Here is a 22256-nt window from a genome sequence, read left to right as displayed (position 1 = left end):
CAGTTACAGACTGTAATCCATCTGTTTCTCTGCATACTTTGTTAGGCCCCTTTCACCCTATTCTTTAGTGGTCAGGACCCCCATGGGACCACCACAAAGCAGGTATTATTTGGGTGGTGGATCATTCTCAGCACTGCAGTAACACTGACGTGGTGGTGGTGTGTTAGTGTGTGTTGTGCTGCTACAAGTGGATCAGACACAGCAGTGCTGCTGGAGTTTTTAAACACTGTGTCCACTCACTGTCCACTCTATTAGACACTCCTACTTTGTCAGTCCACCTTGTAGATGTTAAGTCAGAGACGATAGCTCATCTGTTGCTGCACAGTTTGTGTTGGTCATCCTCTAGTCCTTCATCAGTGGTCACAGGACGCTACCCACAGGACGCTGTTGGCTGGATGTTTTTAGTTGGTGGACAATTCTCAGTCCAGCAGTGACACTGAGGTGTTTAAAAACTCCAGCAGCACTGCTGTCTCTGATCCACTTGCACCAGCACAACACACACTAACACACTATGTATCAGGGCTTGCAGGACTATTAATCTTTTACTAGTCAACCAGTTATTCAAAAATGTAGTTGATTAGTCTTCATTAACACATAATAGACAATGCAGGAAGACAACTTGACCATTCTGACAGGACAGGAAAACATCTGAACAAGACAGCACAGCGCACTGTTTGCGACTTGCCACACTCTGGTTTTTCATGCTCCAACACGTCTGATTTAACACCTAATTACAGAAGGCATCATAAGCCGAGTCAGAAGTGTCAGAACAGAGTAAACACTCACCTCATATCTTTTGCAATCGTTTGAAACATCTCATTAAATGCACTGAAGCTCAAACCAGGAATTGCTGTAAACAGGATGGTGTTGGTGAACCTCCAGTGGTCATGCCTTTCTGACCTTTACTTTAAAGCTCCTTGTCTCAAAAATGACTTCGGTTAACAGGATAAGCCTTGGGCTACGGCTCTACAGCTTGGTGCTGAGGAAATTATGAACGCAACTCGAGTAGCCACAGCATGATCTCTGAGAAAACAAGCATGGATTGAATGTGAGTGCATCCTTTGTTATGTGGCATTCCATTCCCTATGAACCAGACAGTGAGAAGGAAGCGGGGCCAGGGTGTTAGGACACATATTGCGGAGAAAAGTGATGTTTACGGTTGAGATGGGCATTTTGTGTTGATTCAAAGCTTCCGATATAAGCCTGCAAGGGTTCATGAGGCAGAAGGGCGATGACTAAATGGGATTACTGACAGCAGGGGAGCAGCCAAGGCTATGCATGTGTGTGCGTGAGTAAGGTTTGTAACATGAGCCAGTGTGGGTTGAGCAAGGGCGGCAGGGGTGGGAGGTACAGTTAAAGGCTCTGAAAGGGTCCAGAGCTTCTTTTTGCACACACTAAGGAGGCGCCCACAAACAGTCTGAGGTAACATCCACACTTACATTGCTTTTATTCATGTGACTTGTAGCACAGGGAACGAGTACATTTAAAATCAACGCAACTGGATTTATCTTCTTTCAGACTGCATTGCGGATGGCTCCGAGATGGACCCCCCTCTGCGCTGGACTCTGGATGCTCACAGTTGTAGCGACTGGCCTGCTCACCAAAGAACAGAAGAAGGATATTGTGGATTTGCACAACAAGTACCGGTCCATAGTTGAGCCGCCAGCTGCCAACATGATCCGCATGGTGAGCACCTGCACTGTACCTGCTCAGACCTGCCCACAGGTGGGCTTCTGAGACAGGTATGTCACACTATGTCTCAATGTTGGCTCTGAGCAAAACCTTGTTATGGCTTTGATCCTTTTATGAAATGTTATACCTAAAGTTTTCTTTACTTTTACATCTGAACAAAAAAAAGAATAATGAGCGTCTGCTGTGTTTTTAGGCTTCACTGCCCCTCCTAACCACTACAGTGCTCGAATGCACATGACCTGGAGTGATAAAATTTAATATCATGGTCATTTCTATATACAGTGTAACAGTATTTGATATTTAAGCTTTCATTAATAAAGTTAATGCTTCCTGCATACTGGTACTGTATGCTAAAACACCATCTTACCCTGACTTAGCTTGTTTTTATTGGACGTTTGTCTTGTATTCGTCTCCTGAAACAGCGCAAAAAAGAAACCTGACATATTAATTCATCAGAAATCATATTTCCAGAAAGTTATTTTCCTTTGGTTAGCTGTGATTGGATGATATGGATCAGTCTACCAAATAGTTAGACTAAAATCCTTCTGCTTTGAGTGACACTGCACATTAGTTGTATCTATTTTATTCAAATAAATGATTAAACATTCTATTTTGTCACTTCCAAAACAATAACGCTTCCAAAACCAAATGTTTCAGTAGTGACTGTTTCGGTAGTGACAATTGTAGCTCATTTTGAGCAGAACTCAAAAATGCTAGTCAGTACATGACCAGCAAACACAGCTTTGAACAGTTGGCACACATGTAAAGTCTAGTATAGTATTTTTCTTAAAATACAAAAAGTACTTATATGTGTTTCGCTAGTGACAATTCTTAATATTACACACTGATTTTTTTAGATTTTGGGACACATTTACTTCAAAACAATGAGGTCTAACTGCCCACCATGTAGCCATGAGGGACAGAAATGCAGTCTCACTCTGTGCTCTAAAATGCAGAGGTGTGGCTAAAACAAGGCTCCGCCCACAGACTAAAACTCTATGTGTTTCAGTACTGACATGAATATGTGGGGCAGCATTTTTTCAGGCAGGTTTTCTTATTTAAAATTAAACTCATAACCTTAATATTTTAACTTCACTTTAAAAGAAATAAAAAATGCACAAAAAAAATGTAAGTATCTTTCCACAAGTGTAAATTGACAGGTTAGTGTTTGGGGCAAATACGTCTCAATAGAAAGTACCCTATAAATGACTATTTTGGATATATTTAGCTTATTACTATCTCAAATTAATGTCTTGGATTTAAATAGATCATAACATAATGCTTGTAAATATCAAAGGCCTGAATACCTTTTTTCTAAATATTTTTACTGTGGCTAGTTTGAACTAATTCAGTAGAACTGTTCATACAAAAAATGAATTTAAAAGAGAATTTGGGTCATGTTTCATTCACCCAAGTCCACATTACTTATACTCCAGTCGAAAGTTTCTGTCTATGGGCCACATTCATAAAGCGCACCATTAGATTTAACATGCCATTAAAAGCAAATAACATTGCAGCAATTTGCACACGACCATATTTACTGTTATATTTACTGGGTGATCTGTGGCACTTTTACCAGCAGGCCGAAAGTTTTATTACACACCTATAATGTAATAAAACAGGTAGAACTGGGAATATTTTCAAGCATGCTTAGTCAAACACATTTGGTCAGTTAATTAACCAAGGCGAGTTCTGATCTGTGTGGATTGAGCATCATGGTAAACATTACAACCGCAGCCACTGGAGCACATGAAGAGGAATGCCACAAACTTCTGCTGTAAGAAATGTAAATGTAGCAGCAGACTATTAAACCAGTAAGTCACGAGAGGCTGTGTGGTTAAAGGTGTTGTTGAACGACACTAATTAAATAAACAGCGACTAAACGCAATATATTAGAACGCACCAGTGCTCAATAAATAGTTTAGTATTGCTTATTATCGATAACAATTGCAATAAGCAATTCTTCTGCCAAATAATGTAGTTGTTCACAGTAGGTTACGATTGCCAAGCAACGTTACAGTCAAAGATTACTTCATGAACAGTTCAGTGGATTTTAATCACTTGCATTTGTATATAAATGGGTGGGTATGTGTGCTGACCTGTGCAGTGTACTTTACAAATTTTGCTCTTGATTCAAAAGAAGGACCAACGTCATCACCTCTGGCCAAAGGCACTCGGACCACCTGTGATATCTGGATACATTTTCTTTCAGATCTTTTTTTTGCTGTGACTTTTAGCAGCATATAGAAGTTCTTCCATATTTGATACCACATTCCTGTGTACCAAATAATTTCCATTGTTAAATCTAAGAATCTCTATCTGTAATTCTGAGATTTGCAGTTTTCTTTGACGTAGAAGGTCTGTTTTGGCACCCAAACAGGCCTTCATTTACTGCTAGTCTTTAATATGTATGAGCTCATTTACATGTTGATTTTGATTGGCTTCTACCAAGGACATAGTAAAAATGCAGCAATGTGGGCCACTTGAATGGCGCAACTGTCTAAACATTGGCACTATCATCGGAAAATCATGAGCTCGATCATGGCAATGCCACAGCCACTGGTGGCCAGGAGTCCAACAGGGCATAATTAGTATGGTCCTCCCTCTCCCCTGTTGATCAGGATGATGCTAGCCAATACCAAGCAGACTGAGCTGTCCAATGATGTTGCGTTGCAGTATCTTGATGGTGTAGCTTCACTTGTCTTGGAGAAGTCATGTGCTAGCCCTCACTCTCTCAGCTTGGTAGCACTGTGTGATGGGGGAGACCTAGCTAGTGAACTGGGCAATATCCAAATTAGAGAGCAAATTGGGTAAAAAAGAAAGGGTTATTATTCGGGCTGTGTTTGGCACAGTCCGTTGCCATTTATCTTTACAAATCTTTCAGCTGAATATGTAGCTATTAGCATAACTCAAGGTCTTTTGAACTTTCACATATGTCGACATGCACCAGAACCAACATCTGAAGATAATTACTTACTACTTCAGACATTTTATTGCTCTAGCGAGAGCCCGGCCTATGCTTGTTTCATTTCATGTCTGTCATCTCTGGCTTCATGCGCTTCATTTGAGCCTCAACATTCAAACTTCCTGGACTTCATTCAACATCTGTAATCTGTATAACTGCAAATCACAGTGCTATCAATCATGCACATGACTGCTGCACTATTGCAAACAATGATTATCGCAACATTTTCATGAAATGAAAGCATATCCAGTGTGATTCAATAATTTCTCATAACCACTTGAACTGCCGGAGGCAATGGCCAATTTATCCTGTCATAACTGAGCTGATGAAAAGCGAGTATATGGGGAAATGTAAGCTATTAAGTCTTTGTGTTTGTACAAGAGCTTATGGGTTCCAGATAATAGATGTTTGGTTAATAAACCAAATGGCTTGTACAGTTGTTCCTCCATGCTCCTTAAAATAAAGGTGACAGCAATGTCATCAAAGAACCTCTTTAAGTTCTCTAAATAACCTTTTAATGTATGGTTATTTAATGATAAGACTGACACTTTAAACTGTATAAAACCTCTACATAATGTAAAAGGTTCTAGATTATTTGAAGCCTGCTTTTACCTGAGAACCATACAGCCAAGAATGCAGTTAGTCATTGTTGTGTATTCCACAACCTGCAGTTGAAAGGATAGAGAGACAAAAAGATGGACAGATAACAGGGATGGAAAGATAACTGAGAAGCATGACACATGATATGTTCAGGAAACCATAGCCAAATGTGATTGGTGGGCAGTAGAGACTCATTTGCAGAGTATTCCCAACTCCACAGAACACGTAGACACAATAAAGACACCTAGTGCAAGACATGATGAGCAGGATTCACCTAAATGTGACTGTGCTTTACTTTAAGTGAACGGTGACGCACATCTGTAAGTAGTACCAAAGGTCAGAAGGGTCTAGGCCTGAGCATCAAGGATTATATTAGACATGGAATTGTCTTTAATTTCAAATATCATAGGACATTTGCTTAGGATGGAGTTGTATGCATTCCAGTTTTGGCTGTGGGGAGTGTATGTGGGGGTGTGTGCCCTGATTCAGTGGATTATGTTGCGCAATATGTAAGAGTAAGCAGAGCGAGGAATGTGAATGTTATCCGAGACCACTCAGACATAGCGGTCCGCATGTGTGTGCAAGCAGTGAAAACCCCATGTGATCGTCCAGCTTTGCTAGTTTTAGGGGTGGAATTCAGGGCACGGGTTCAAAATTGTTTGTTTAGTGGACAAGCACCTGGACATTCATTTAAATGTCTCATTGGTTCTGGTTTGGTCACTCAGCAATTATTGATGTAGAAATATGACAAGAGTCTGTGCATGTTACAGCAGACCAACTCCTGTAGAATATGCCCAGGGCAATACTGGGACTGGCCTGAACAGACTTTTTCTCAAAATCACCCTAAAACAGTAAGATTAATTGTATTTTATAATGTTTCAAGTCATCCAGCTGAGCAGACATGCTCTTAATCTCTTAAATGGCCAGGACCAAAATTTTATTACACATTTAAGTAAGTTAAGAGTAGCTCAGCCAGTTTGCATTGAAGTGCCTGTAGTTACTGAATAATAAGTCTTTGTATGTAATAAGCCTTGAATTTTGAGGGGTTAATCAATGTTTCAGCTTACATCTGCAGCACTAGATGTGCATCTTCCTTTTTATCTAAATAAGAACCCTTTTTTTTTCTTTTATACTTCGAGTCTATTTTTTTCACTTGCGCCAGTGAATGAAGAGTAAAAAAAAATTGAGAACCGGTCACATCTGTCAAGGGACGGGGAGGTCGTGGGCCCAAGTGCAGAGCTCTTGGGCGTTTAGTAACTAGTTTATTTATTACTATCTTAGTAGTATCCACCTGGCCTGTACCATACTGGTTACCTCTCTACAAAGGTGTAACACTGAGCTGTAGTTTGTGCGAGCCTTACGTAAGTCAGCGCTAATTAGCACTAGGGCTTCTGGGAGTTGGCAGTTCCAGGCACAACGCCCAGGCCCCCTACTGGCAGCCAGCATTGTGGCCTGACCCCTTTATAACATCACACACTCCTATTTTTCATCACATTAAACAGATTTGCTGTTTGTGCCATCAAGTTTTGAAACTGCTTTTTAATTAGAAAAGAAAGGGTGGAAAAGGGCTGATACTCCTGCCTGAAGCAAAATAATATAAATATAAATAAATAAAAATAAATATAAAACGTTAACACTAATTTAAACTTAATGGACCAAAGACACACTTCAATCGAGTGAGTGAAAAAACATTCTCAGCAGTAGTACCCTACCGACAACAGTAAAAACAGGTCAAATTAAACATGCTATTGAGCCATTTGTGCCCAAAATGTTCTCTATTTTACACACACTGATACACTAACTGTGATACATACAAGTTCAAGATTTGTCAAGTCTATTGCCACCTCACTTTTTTCCCTTTCTGTAGTTCTTTCATATGAGACTCTCACAAAAAGCTGCGTAACACTTTACTAGATTTGTGTAAAAGGGAGCTGAGCGGTATAAAATGTGCCAGTGGGCTTAAATTTGAATATCATATTTCGAATATTTGAATGACTTTTTTATTTGAATATATTTTTATCTTAAATTTTAAAAATTTGCAAGGAGCTTATGTGGGTGTTAAAAATGTTGATCTACATGAAGCACTATGTTTAGTCCTTGTTCAATGAAACCTTGCATATGATCTGTCATAGCCAGCAGTGAGCTAGCAGGTGTTTTTATGATTAGTAGTCTGAGCCTTGAGGTCTCTATCTTGTCCACATTTATGCTGTGTCACAGTTCTTATATAATTGCTACTTTGCTACCTGGCTAAGGTGTTTGTAGATGGATGTCTGAAAAATGTGGCTAAAACATTGGTTCCCCATTGAAAATTAATGGTCTAAGCAATGTACAGGGTGATTCAGTAAGATTAATTTGATTTCAAAGAGCCATATTTTTACAACCGTGAAGCGTCTAGGAACCAATCACATACCAATTGAAAGAGGGGGTCATAGAGTTTATGCTCATTTAAACCATTTACAGTTTACTGTATTGTTCTGTAATGATTTACAAGTGAAATAAATCATTTTAAAATCAGATGAATCTTTTTGAATCACACTGTAATTGTGTAATTAAAACACAATTAGATAATGAACTTTAAATGAAGAGTTCAGCATTGAAGGTGTTCTTGTAATTTACCTGTTTTAAGATTAAATTTGTGCATTCTTTTATATTTTTATTGTTTAAGACTGTGAGTTTCTGCTGTTTGAGTTTAAGAAATTTCACAATTGAGATCTGACAATTATATTTTTAATTACATGAACTGAAAGTCATATTAATCAGTAAAGTGCTGTTTAATGTTAGATCATGTAAAATTCTACTGTCCAATGTTATACATACATACATACATCATCTAAACCGCTTATCCTTCTGGGTCACGGTGGGGTGCTAGAGCCTATCCCAGCTGTCATTGGGCGGAAGGCAGGATACACCCTGGACAGGTCGCCAGTCCATCGCAAGCCCAATGTTATGCTTATAGGAATTTTTAGCTCCTTAAAATCAGTACTGGTGAAAAGGTTTTCGTATCGATTGGGAGAACCTCTGGGTAAGCTATCTGGGACCTCTTATCTTTAGTTCTACACTTTTAAAAACAATGGTTTCTTAAGTTAAGAAAATGGTTCTATCTAGAGTCATTAGGGAAAAACTCCCTAAGAGCAAGAGGAAGAAACCTTGAGAGGAACCAAAACTCAAAAGGGGAAACCATCCTCCTCTGATTGACACTGGATAGCAAACAATAACACAAGAAAAATGAACAGAGAATAAGGTTTTATCATTAATATAATGCTATATGAACACTTAAAGAACGTTTTGCATGATTAAATGGTTCTTTGCACGGTGAAATGGCCCTTCAGATTGACAGAGAGTGTGTTATATTTGGTTATATATTAAAAAAGGGCTCATCTATTGTTACAGACTTGACATCGTAACATTAGCAGAACCCTTTTCAAAAAGATTCTGTATAGAACCATATACAGCACTGCAGTCTGCAATCTGAAGAACTGTATGGAATTTTTCCTCTGTCTCGTTCTCTGATCCCACCAAGACCTCACTCTATCTGCTTGTTCTCCTCAGAGCTGCAGGAGTGTGTTAGAACAAAAAACACAGATGCATGTTCAGAGATGCACTTCATTTATTCTTGGTCAGGAGGGCCTTTTGAGCATGGCGTTTAAGAGCATACATAATTTCCAAGAACAAAACACAACTAAAAAGAGGTGCTAAAAAACAGGAATGCATGACTGAGGAAAGTGTCAGAAAACAGAACACAGCAAAAATAAGGTGCTAAAACACAGGAAACCATGGCCAAGCAAGACACGGCTGCCAGAAAAGATGTTAGAACCTTTTGCTTAGACAGACAAGCATAAGGTGATTATTTTAATTTCATTTAATCATTTAAAGGTTCTTTGAATGTTCATGGTTCTATATAGAACTATTTTCTATCTTAAGAGAACCCTTGAAGAACCATTGTTTTTAAGTGTGTAAGCTAACCCCTTAAAAGGCCAGCGTTCGCTGGTGGGCGCAACATTTTATTACACACTTCTATAAGAATAGCTCAGCCAGTTTACATGGAAGTCCCTGCAGTTATTGAATAATAAGCCTTGGTATGTAATAAGCCTGGGATTTTAAGGGGTTAAGATCTGACAGGTCAAGGTAAGATTTTTCACAAATTTGTATTACTGAAGCAATTTAGGAATCTTATCTTACAGAATCTTATCTCAAGTAAGGAAATCGAACTACTTGATGAAAGTCGACTATCATGTCTGTTACGTAGCAACTGACAATCTGCACACAGCTAAAACGTAAACACGTATCAAAATAATGTTAGAAATGTAAGTTAGTTAGCTGGACAGCTACTGTTCCTGATGTAAAAGCTCAAAACAAAACTGAAGTGTGATAACCTGGAAGTTAGGGACATTGACACAGTGCTCTGTACTGTTTATCACAGCGTCACTGCTCCCCAGTTTCAGTTTCCATTTCCCGAAGTTTTAAACAGGCTACGCTAAAGTTATTCCTCCTAATAACCAGCCACACTTTTATCACCGATTCCTAATTCTTCAACATCATCACTGTAATATTTTTTGGCGTTGCCTTCTTTTATTTCACCAACTGCACTGATTTATCTACATTTTGCTAGTGAGGAAGAGCAGAATTCTGAATCTCACATAAATATCATAATTTTACCCCAGTTAATTGATGAGTTTTCATCAGCATTAACCTGTTAAATGGCCAGAGACCACCGGCGGGCCCAAAGTTTTACTACACACTTCTGTAAGAGTAGCTCAACCAGTTTGCACTGAAGTCCCTGTAGTTACTGGATAATAACCTTAGTATGTAATTAGCCTGGAATTTTAAGGGGTTTAACACACAAATGTAATAAGAGGGGACTGTGGACATCATGTCTGCAATGTCTGGGTTAAAAAAGTTAGACAAAAACATTTCAAAAGTCAAACCACCAATTTTTTCAACATAGATGAATGTGAAGTAGATGTCTAAGAACAAGAGCAGGCTCCTCTGCAGTGTAGCATGCGCACTGTAATAATTATAAACAGGGATCGGAATCATATTGGTTATATTATCAGCAGACAACTGCTTTAAAAATGATAACATCTGCTTGATGCCATTCATTTGTTTAAACTGATGTTTGATGATGTATTTATTGTGCTCCAGATGAGCAGAACATTGAGGCAGTGCTGGGTTACTGTCTGCATTTCATTGTTACATTGTTCCGTAATGCTAATTACAGGTAGATCTAATCTTAACTTGTACATTTAATAAATGTTTATGTGTTTGCAATGATATTGGCAGATTTTTTTTTACATTAAAAATATCAGATATCAGCATCAGCCCACAGCTGCCATATCAGTGCATCACTTATTGTGAATACAAGTATGAATACAAACATTTACAGCATGTCTTATGTTTGTGATACAGACATGGGGTGAAGAGCTCTCTCTCGTGGCAGAACTATACGCTGCTAAATGCATATGGGATCACAACCCTGAAGTGCAGAACATAATGGGGGAAAACCTTTTCATCTCCACTGGACCCTTTAATGTCGACAAAGCCTTGTCTGATTGGTATGGATAAACTGTAACACACTCACAAACCGATTCACCCAAAGAATGAAGACTGTTATAGTCAAATGGATGACTGACAGATTGGTTTATGCATTGATTCAGCTGGTTGGTTGTAAATAACTCAAAGGGCCCATATCATGGAAAATGCAATTTTCCTTACTTGTTTAAAATAAACGTTTGATGCAGTAATGTACTGTTCACTTCCCAGTCCATGCAGTTCATTCCCAAAGAGGTTGTAAGGAGTGTTTCAGGCTGTGCTGGTTTAGAACAAGGCATAATACAGGGCAGCCAATCAGAATGGAGGTCATTTACATCTATCTGTCTTAAATGTGTATCAAAGCTTTATGACTGTTTATTTCTTAATTGTGAGCTTTAAAGAGATGGAAAATTGTCATGTAACATGCAATATGACTTTAGTACATAAGACACCTATTAAACCCTTCAGTGTAACTACATTATGCCTTTTTTATTCTGTACATCATCCTGAGTCCTTTTTATGCTGCTGCTGTAAGTTCATTGTTTCTTCCATGACTGTTTTCTGTCACCAGGTTTGGAGAACATGCAGATTACATCTATGACAATAACACCTGTTCTGATAATATGATGTGTGGACACTATACACAGGTGAGGAATATGAGCAAGGATGAAATATAAAACCAGCCCAGATCTGGGCTGATGGGTGTCTGATTATCACATCTTACGAGTACAAGTACAGTCTGGCCAATGTGAAAATGCTGTATGGAAAGGTTTGTGCACCCCTGGCCAAATTACATATTCTGTTGATTTTTTAAGTAAAAAAGTAAACACAACCTCTCCAACAAACTATGAAAGTTTGTTTCTAACAATGTTAATGCACATGTACTTTATATTTGATTAACCTAAACAATAGGAAAAAAAATAGTAAATGTGGCAAGCGCAAAAGTTTGGACAGTATGGTCTTCATTAACTTTATTAACTCATTAGGCCTTATTTGACTTGTTAGGAAGGTCAAGAATTGGTATTAGAAACTGTCGGGTGACGTCAGATGATCATTCCAGAGCATAATGAATTCTCTGACTCTTCAATTTTTGTGCTAACAATGATGGCTCCTTTAAGCAGCTGCCTGGGATCTGAAAATGGTGCTAATTAATGCCTACAAAGAAGGTAAAGTCCAGGTAAAAAGATATCAAATTACTTCCAGCTCACTATTTCCACTGTCTGAAATGTCATTAAGAAATGGCAGTTAAGGGGAAGTGTGGAAGTCAAGGCAAGATCTGGAAGACCTAGAAAACTCTCAGATAGACAGGCAAAACAAAACCCCTATATGACAGCAAAGGACTTGCAGGAAGGTTTAGCAAATGCAAGAGTGATGGTGCACCATTGCATGCACAAACATGATCTGCATGGAGGAGCCTTTCGAAGGAAACCATACCTTTGACCTCATCACAAGATTAAATGTGTAGATAAACCAGAGGCATTTTGTAAACAAGCGCTGTGGACTGATGAAGTAAAAACAGAACACTTTGGTCACAGTCATCAAAGGTATGTTTGGAGCAAAAAAGAGCAGCACTTTGATAAAAGAACACCTGTGGGGTTGTATGGCAGCCAGTGGCACAGGAAACACTGCACGGGTAGATGGAACAATGAATTCCACTAAATCAGCAAGTTCTAGAAGCAAATTTGACCCAATCAGTCAAGAAACTGAAGTTTAAAAAAGGCAGGACAATGATCCAAAACATACCTCAAAATCCACCATGAACTACTTATTTGCAAGATATGTTATTTTTTTCTATTTTTTAAGTTGATCAAATATAAAGTAATAGTGTTTTTCTTCTTTTGTGTTAAATCATTGCTTAAATGTAAACTCATGACCCGTTCTCCATTTTAGCCTCCTAAATGGGCCAGCTGTTTTAGGAAATCACTACATATTCAATCATCCACAAGACAATTTACAACACAATTAGAGTAAAAAATACTCATTGGTTCAAAACCACAATTAGCTTTTAACATATTGCCTGGACAATTTATCAACTTTCAACCTCTTCAACTCCACAGAACTGCCACTGATTCCAGACTAGCATTCCTCACTAAGCTTGTAACTGAAATTAAGTATGGAATTTGTAAATTAAGAATAATTCCATGTAGTAATGAATAAATATCCTTAGGATGTAATAAAAGTCTTAAGAGTTTAATAAATTGTAGTAGAAATTGTTCTGATTTGGGAATTGTGTCACTGTTTCAGATTGTCTGGGCGGAGACCACCAGGGTAGGCTGTGCAGCACACATCTGTGAGACTGTCAAGGGCCTGTTCTTTGAGAATGCCGCTATGCTGGTCTGCAATTATTTTCCTCCGTAAGTCTATGCTTAACTATGCTATGTTACACTGAAGCTAAACCACATGTTCTACTACTTTTCTGTATGCAATGCATGCTGTAAAGCAGGCATGTCAAACCTGGGGACCTTCCGGGCCAAAGTGCTGCAGAGATTAGCGTCTAGCTCTGAGTTCGTAAAGGCCTTGCTAATTAGCTGATGAGCTGAATCAGGTGTGTTTATTGAGGCACTGTGCTTGTCCTGACATGTGCTGTAAAGCATGGTGCGTACTATGAGGAGGGAAAGCGCAGTCCTGCGCCATCTGCTGGCCGTCTTCTAAAAATTCATTAAACGCTTATTTCATGACCATGCAAGCACAGCAGGTAGCTACGAATACAATAGCAAAACATTCTGCTCATCAATTAGGCGTCACTATTATTACATAATTGCTTGATCACAATTATTTAGGCTCATCTCAAATATTTTTCACGATTGCTTGCTGTCACAGTCAGATGTTTACACCTCAACTGTACAGAATGTTTCCAGTCAAAACAGCCATTAAGCAGCAGGAAAAGCAAGCTGCACTCTTTTTTTAGATCTGAAAAAATCCACAGGTGTTTCTGTCTATCCTTCCACTGTGAGAGGACGACTCAACACTATGAGTCTCAAAGCAAGTATATTGTGTGATATGGATTATTACAGTTAACCAAAACTATTACTAAAAGAACATGCAGTGAAAAATGTGCTTGTTAACTGTAATGCAAAACAAACTAGAATGAAATAGAGCTACTGAGACCATAAACTTTAGTTTTCCTTTTTCAGTGCATGAATGGGAGTTTAGAAGTGGACGTCTGCTGTGTTTGACCATCTGTAAAAGCCCAACCGAGCACAGTCTTTTGTTATGATAATTTTATTCTACTGTTATCAGATACCTACAGTGGTGCTTGAACATTTGTGAACCCTTTAGAATTTTCTATATTTCTGCAAAAATTTGACTTAAAACTTTCACACAAGTCTTAATAGTAGATAAAGAGAACCAATTCAACAAATTAGACAAAAATATTAGACTTGGTCATTTATTGTTGAGGAATATGATCTAATGAAGTTTTAGGTCAAATTTATGCAGAAATATAGAAAATTCTAAAAGGTTCACAAACTTTCAAGCACTTTCAGTGTAGATCATAATAGTGAAAACTAACACTACAACTGAAATTAACTAAAAACTAAACTAAAATTACTATTATTACTTTTCAGAAAAACTATCAATGTCCCCTAAAACTAACTGAGACTAAACTAAAATCAAAAACCAAAGCAAAAAACTAAATAAATGAAACTGTTTCTGTCATCATTTGGGGGTCAAGAGAGCTATTTTGGCCACTTTTCACAACTATATATTATCAATCATCAGGCAAAATTTCATGATCATGTGATGTACTCCAAAAACTAATCAGCAGTAAGTGAAACACTGACATAACACCATCCATAACTAAATATCAGGGTAACGGGGCAGGTTATGTTTTACAGCATGCTCTCTGCATCACCTCCAGTTAATTGTTAAACTACGTCAACACAACAGCAAGAGGCATCCTGATCACTTTCCTTCCCTGTACTCTTCCATGGTACTATACACTCACTATCCTCTACCCCATTCATCATTGGTCAGTTTGTGACCACAGTGCTGCTGACAAGATATAATTTGGGTGGTGGGTCATTCTCAGCAAATCAGTGACACTGACATGGTAGTCGTGGGTAATTAACCACAGCATGACATGTATTAAAACATCCATTCACAGCTTCTATGATGCGGTAGAGCACAAAAACTAAGAAGAAAAGAGCACACACTGAATCTCAGAAGCAGAATAGATTATAAAATGTAATAAGAAAAATGTTTTTCAGGATTACAGTAACATAAAAAGGAAACATAATTAAAAAAACATATAAAAATAGAGAAAAATAATCTCAACAGATTAACACATTTACACAAACACACAATCTCACACGCAAAGGCTTGATTAAGACAAAAGCAAAAGAAAATCAGCAGGCTAAAAGTCTAAGATTCAAGAAGAGAGAGAGAGAGAGAGAGAGAGAGAGAAAGAGAGAGAGAGAGAGAGAGTGGTTGGGGGTGAGAGCAGAGTGAGAGGGTGACAGACTTGGTCTAAGCGGTTATATCTTTATGCAAATTGTACGTAAATTAGTACATAAACAATTGCTGATTTATTGTTACAGATCAAAACTGCTGTAATGCAGACTTGAACTGGTTTACAAACAAAGCTGAACTCATTGGAGAGATTCAATAAATAAAGTCTAGTATCCACATCTTAATGACATCAGCAAGAGCCGCTCTCAGTCAGGCCCGACGCCTTAAAGGTTCCCGAATGGTCACCTTTCACCCAGTGATGTATATCAATATAAGTGCTGTAACATAGACGGCCTCCATGTCTGGTAGGACAGACTGGAGATGGACATAAACAAGTCCTTATCTCACATCACAGCGTCCTTCTCAGGGACACAGTCCTCACAGAGACACAAAAGCCAAAGAACTGTCCCTCCTAGGTGTAAGAAATACATTCTTAAGAAAAATATTCTATATTAGAAAGATGCAAATGTACGGAGCCCTGCTGGTGACATCCCGCATACATAAAAATAACGCGTGGCCACGCCATATTATCTCTTGGGAACGAGATCCTAATGCATGGCCACAACTATATGTAGCATGGAAACGAGATCCTAATGCATGGCCACAACTTAGTAAGGCGTGGGAACAAGATCATGCCTTACTAAGTTGTGGCCACGCATTAGGATCTCATTCCCACGCCTTACTAAGTCAAAGCCATGACTTAATTATCTCGTTCCCATGCTCTATTAAGTGGCCATGCATTACTTTTATTCATACAGGATGTCAATTGGAGGGGCTCCGTACAATTGCCTTCAGTAGAGTGCGTGACGCTGGTTTAAGGGTATCATGCACAGCGGTGTCACTGCTGGATGGAGAGCGGTCCACTACCCAAAAATGTCCAGTCAAGGTTGGCTCTGTGGTCAGAAATCAACCACTGTGGAAGGGCTACAGGATAGCTAAAGGGAAGGCTGACAGTAAGGCCATTAACGGTACGTCAAAGTAGATGTTTCTAACAGAAGCAGATGGTAAGCGTACACATTGTGAAGATTATAGAAAACACTGTATTTCATGATGATGCAACAGTAATTTACTGAACTCCTAGTGTGCAGGTCTACACTATGTAGCCAATTAGGGGTGGGCAATAAGGCAAAGTTGTACCATCATGATACTTCAAGATATTTTCACAGTGCACAATATTTATCAGTGTTTAATTTTTTCAAAGGTTTGATAAACTGATTAGGACAGATAAAGAAAAAGAACCAGCTGTGCCACATTTAGAAAATACCAGCAGAAACAGAGTACAATGATAAGTGCTCAGCATTTCACACACTGCACTGCACAAAAACCACTTAAACAGGACTAATTTGTAGTGCAACATGCTGTTGCTCAGTGTTGTTTAGGTACTGATGATATCCACCAATGTATGTTACACCAAAGAGAAAAGTGAGAAAGCTTTTTGTTATGTTTTCCTGGTGTAATGACAGTAAAGTTGGGTTGAACTGAATGCTCACAAAAGCATATTGTCACATAATATGACATAATTTATCACTACAACGAAAAATAACTTCTTATTGCCAACCTTCATTTCAACATGATACTAAAGCTGGATATGGAATATGAAGAATCTAATGTATCTCTCTCTCTTGTCTAAATTCCAGAGGCAACGTAGCTGGACAAAAACCATATGAGGCAGGAGAGCCATGTTCGAAATGCCCAGAGAAAATGAAGGACTGTGTGCAAGGCCTCTGTGATAATCTAGGTACCTGTAAAAGCTCTATTCAATAATTCAATAATATTTAGACCCAAGGTGTGAAATACAAGGCATCCTGAGGGGGTGCGGAACCCCCTAATTAACCTCCTGAAACTCCTGAATGTCTCATGATAAAAATTCTTGTTTAGTTGCTTCACCCACAAGTAGCGAGCTTCCATTGATATTATTAATCGAGCCTCTTTTGATATTATTAACTATTACCTAGTGATGCGGCACTGGTCTGCCTCAGGGTGGTGCTGTTGAAACCCAGTTGGTCCTTCATAGCTTAGCAACAGAAACTACACCTTGCATCTGAAAAAATATACTGCAGCATACTTGTAAATCAGAAAGTACCCAAGAGATTGGTGAATTATTACTCATTTCTGAAACCGAAGACCAAAAAGGAGATGTGTAAGATCTCAATTAATGTGTGGAAGAGCGCTTTACCAAACTAGGACAGAGCATTTTCAGAAGAAAACTGTTTAACTGAATATTTGCCGCCATTGAAGCTAGCACCGCTATGGTGAGTGAGTTAGCAGCCATCCAACACAGGACCCCTATGAATACCAGGCACACTGTTCAGGCCTCAAGATGAACGCTAGCACTGTTTTTAGCTATGCATCTACTTTTGCCTGCTTTAATTCTTTTAATGCATTTCGTAAGGTGCATTAGAGTAAGGCATATAGACAATAAACTCAATAAAGTCAATGTGTTAAACCCAGCAAAGGCCACTGGCCTTCCAGCAGTGTAGTCTCATGCACTCCATGTGGAGAAGTAACAGTTCTGTCTTTTTTCCCTGTCTGTAAGAAATTTACCAGATTAAACATGGCTAAAGATCCACACAGTCATTGTACATGTTGTCTATTTCATATTCACATTGGCTTGAACAGTGTAGAAGTGTAGAAGTAGCCGCAATAAACAGCATCCAAACACGATGGACTTACAAATGAAAAATCTACCTCCACAATGGGAAAAGCAGCCCATTGTAAAAGCTCATGAATGCTCTACATTATGTGCTTTGACATCATGTATGCTAGTGTTATACCTGTAACCTATTTTACAGTTTTACAGTTTTACAGATAGTACAGTATCTTTGTCTAAATTCAGATTCTCTTTCTTACAGAAAGGAGCGAACTTCCCTCAGTGGAGCCTACAGAGCTGCCTTGGACAGACACTCCCAGCACCTGGGCTGTTGAGGGATCTGGGTGTCAAGGCTCCCCTGCGGCTCTGCTACTGCTAACTGGATTGCTGGCTTCTCTCTTGTGGATGTGATCTCAGTTCTGTGTTTTGTCCCTGCCCATTTTTCCTCATGTGCTAGAGTGGACTAGGGTGGACTGGTGGAGGTTTTCGGGTTTTGATACATTTCTTGTAACTTATCCATGTTGTATCAAATATGTTTATAGTTTCTATACAACAGAATTTTACAGAGCAGATATTAGTATTTTAATAATTCAGTAATATCAGTCATTTAACATACACTGACCGGTCACTTCATTAAGTTCACCTGCTTGTATTACCACTAATTGTCCATTTAGTGTACATGCACTTTTTAGGCCTAAATCTACAGTTACAGACTGTAGTCCACCTGTTTCTCTGCTTACTTTGTTACCCCCCTTTACCCTGTTCTTCAGTGGTCAGGACCCCCACAGGACCACCACAGAGCAGATATTACTGGGAGGCAAAAAGAAACTGCAGTCACAGCACAACATGGAGGTGGCATGTTAGTGTGTGTTGTGCTGCTACGAGTGGATCAGACACAGCAGTGCTGCTGGAGTTTTTAAACAGTGTCCACTCACTGTCCACTCTATTAGACACTCCTACCTTGTTGGTCCACCTTGTAGATGTAAAGTCAGAGAAAGTAGCTCATCTGTTGCTGCTCAGTTTGTGTTGGTCATCCTCTTGTCCTTCATCAGTGGTCACAGGACGCTGCCCACAGGACGCGGGGTTGGTGGACTATTCTCAGTCCAGCAGTGACACTGAGGTGTTTAAAAACTTTTTGTCCATTTTATCAGCTCCACTTACTATATAGGTGCACTTTGTAGTTCTACAGTTACAGACTGTAGTCCATCTGTTTCTCTGTATCTCTACTTTGTTAGCCCCCTTTCACTCTGTTCTTCAATGGTCAGGACCCCAACAGGACCACCACAGAGCAGGTATAATTTGGGTGGTGGATCATTCTCGGCACTGCAGTGACACTGACGTGATGGTAGTGTGTGTTGCGCTGGTACAAGTGGATCAGACAGTGCTGTGGCCACAGTGCAGTGGCCGGTCAGTTTATATACGCACAGCAAATAGATTTATTCTGTTATGCAAGCACAATTCTACACAAACCAGCACTTCTCAGATATGAATATAAGGAGCGTTGGGCTGCACAGGTATGTGGCTTTTGCATGATAGTTATGACGATGGATTGTACAACATGAAACAACACTGAAAAATTGGACTCATTTACGTTATACAAGGACCGCATTACTTCACGTTTATATTTTTAAATCTAAGGACTGAAATAAGTCTTTTCCTTAAGTGTACTGTTGAATAAGACATGCTTCCTGGGAAAATATATAAAACTGGAATAGAATGAAATGAAAAGGAGTAACTGTCAAGTGCAGATTTAAATAATAATTGTATAAATACATTTGTTTAAAACCTAATCTATATACAAATATATATATTTGGTATTTGCGTTAATTATATTAAAGTGAATCATATTGTATATTTGTGTTTTGAAGAAAGTGCACATAAAGACATGATACCACTTTTCTGCTACAATTCTGATAACCTATGAAACCTGCAATACCAATCATATATTATGTCTAAGCTTTAAAAGGAGCATTTTTTTCTAGTTTAAATAGAAGCACTTCACATAAGATGATGATCAGAATGTAGACTACTATGCTGAAAGTACTCAAACACTAGGAATACATTTATACCAATACTGGTATCTGGTGCCCATCCAATTCTGTGCTCATTTACTTGCACTCGTTAACAATGCACCGATACCAACTTCTGACACCAGTGTATGAACCTCGTGTGAACAAACGAACAAAAGACTCAAGCAGTGTGCGAGGGTGTACCTGCACAGCGAAATGTCAGACACAAAGTCATTGGTCACTTTAAATCAAGCATGTCAAAAAGATTGAGAGTTTTTGTATGGTGTGAGCATATAAATCGTAGGCTGAGTCACCAAAACAACAAGATTTCTAACATTATACACTGTATGACGTTCAAATCAGCTCAGTCAGCCAATCAAAAGACTCCAACAAGACATGAAATTCCACAAGCGAGCTCTTTGGATGCACTAGCCTTGGATGTGATTCCTGTCTCTGTGCTACAGAGACTGCTGTTGAAAGAGACAGATGAGGATCAAAACTATGAAACATACTTTACTTCAGCTGTACAGAAGTGCCTTTCTGACTTGGTACAAAACCCGCTCTTCTCCACTGCAACACTACTCGATCCAAGACAGCTAACGTTGCTAGCTAATGCACTTCATTTAAAATAAGATTAGGATTAATGATTTAACTGTTAAGGTACATTGCACTCATTTACACTAACATTTGTACTAAAAAGTACTATAAAATGTATTATAAGTACTATACAAGTATTATAATCAGGTTACTCATTGTGGTATCTGTATCAATATCAGCAAGTACCAAAAAACATGTACTAACGTAACATGTCTAAGTGCACCTGTCTATTATCAGTGTAATGTGTCTCGTGGTATGACGCAATACACAACATATTTTTTGCAATACATAACATACTTTTTTTCACCTTTTTTTTGGTAGTCAGAATTATAGATGGACTGTATGACTTAGGCCCAGCTGCAGTCAATCAGATCGACTAGACTGACTAGAAAAGGATTGACTGGAATGTAATATTGGTGGACAAGACTGCAATAAATGACAATATATGTACATTGGGTTGATGTTTTAAAAAACTGTTCATCACTTATAATTACAGTACCTCTTAGTAGCTACACTCTTAAAAAAGATGGTTCTTCAACAGTTCTTTAGTACAGAAAATGGTTCTACATAGAACGATGAACACTCAAAGAACCCCTTATATATAGCCCCCTATATAGCACTAAAAAGGGTCAATGCCAAACTTGTAAAAATTGAAGAACTCTTTGGTGCTATATAGAACTCTTTTCAAAAAGGTTCTATATAGAACCATATACAGCACATTCTCTATCAACCTGCACCATGCAAAGAACCCTATAATCATGCAACAGGTTTGAGTGTTCGTGGTTCTATATAGAACCGTTTTCTTTACTAATGAACCATCTTTTTAAGTGTGTACATTTGACTATAATGGACCGAAAAGTCCACTCTTCCCCCAAAGTGAAGTTGCCCTCTGACTCCACCAGGGGGCGACAGAGACCAAGAAAAGACATCAGCAAGGAAACACCGACGCATCCTTTGACTCACTTAAATATATGGATGTTACTGACTGAAAATTATTGAAATTTTAGTATAATGGAAGTCTCTTTGGCCAAATCATCACCCAAATGTTGGTCATTTCTCTACCCTTTCAAAGCAACAAGTCAACTACATGAAAATCTACTTGGTTCTTATGAACGTCAGACATTTTTGACAGGACTAATATTGGTGCAAGTACAAAAAATGGACAAACCTGACCTTTAGCTTGCAAAAGAGACTGAACCTAATGCAGTGATTTCCAATTGTCCATTTTGTCATGCTAACTAAGTCAATGGCAGTTGATACAGATCAAACACAGCAGCAATGCTGCTACACTGATCCTGGGCTGATTTGATTGAAACAGGCCCTTGAGTAAAAGGCAAATCACCATCTTTATTCACCCCAGATATAGAGTTACAGCATGTGCAATAAACACTTGAGCCGGGACTGAGAGCTCGTCATCCCATTATAATATCACGGCACTGTTAAACCGCTCCCATGGGGCTTATTAACATTTAGCCTCCTCAGACAGCAGCGGAAATGCCACTGTTCCACTGCTATTCTCTGGAGTAGCTGCATGTAGTACCACACAAATGGCATTAGGTGCACATCTGTTGGCTTAGTCACATCAAGTCACTTGAACTTTAGCTCTTTGTTACTTATAATGAGAAGGAAACACAGTGCCCGTCATGTGAATGACCTTTATATTTTTTGCTTTTTTTTTCAATATATAAAACAGAAATTGACTGAAATTTGTAGAAAAACAACATATTTACATTTATTTCCTGTAGAGCATGTGTTAACATATTTAATGTAGAAAATCATTAAACATGTCATTTGACACGGGGTGTACAAACTTTTGCCTATGACT

General features: G+C 38.7%; 1 protein-coding gene across 1 annotated transcript; it reads left to right on the top strand.

Annotated features, from left to right (window-relative positions):
* The first annotated feature begins 1318 nt into the window (after window positions 1-1318).
* LOC118822390 (peptidase inhibitor 16) lies at window positions 1319-19720 on the top strand. Its single transcript, XM_036591416.1, has 7 exons — window positions 1319-1422; window positions 1519-1686; window positions 10664-10809; window positions 11358-11433; window positions 13031-13140; window positions 16873-16973; window positions 18088-19720. The coding sequence occupies exons 2-7, from the start codon at window positions 1531-1533 to the stop codon at window positions 18234-18236; spliced, it is 738 nt and encodes a 245-aa protein (XP_036447309.1). The 5' UTR covers window positions 1319-1422; window positions 1519-1530; the 3' UTR covers window positions 18237-19720.
* The last annotated feature ends 2536 nt before the right edge of the window (window positions 19721-22256 follow it).

The sequence above is a fragment of the Colossoma macropomum genome, unplaced genomic scaffold (genome assembly GCF_904425465.1).
Source record: "Colossoma macropomum unplaced genomic scaffold, Colossoma_macropomum, whole genome shotgun sequence".
Taxonomy (NCBI): domain Eukaryota; kingdom Metazoa; phylum Chordata; class Actinopteri; order Characiformes; family Serrasalmidae; genus Colossoma; species Colossoma macropomum.
The sequence above is the reverse complement of the archived record's forward strand: the minus strand, read 5'-3'. Positions and strand labels throughout refer to the sequence as shown.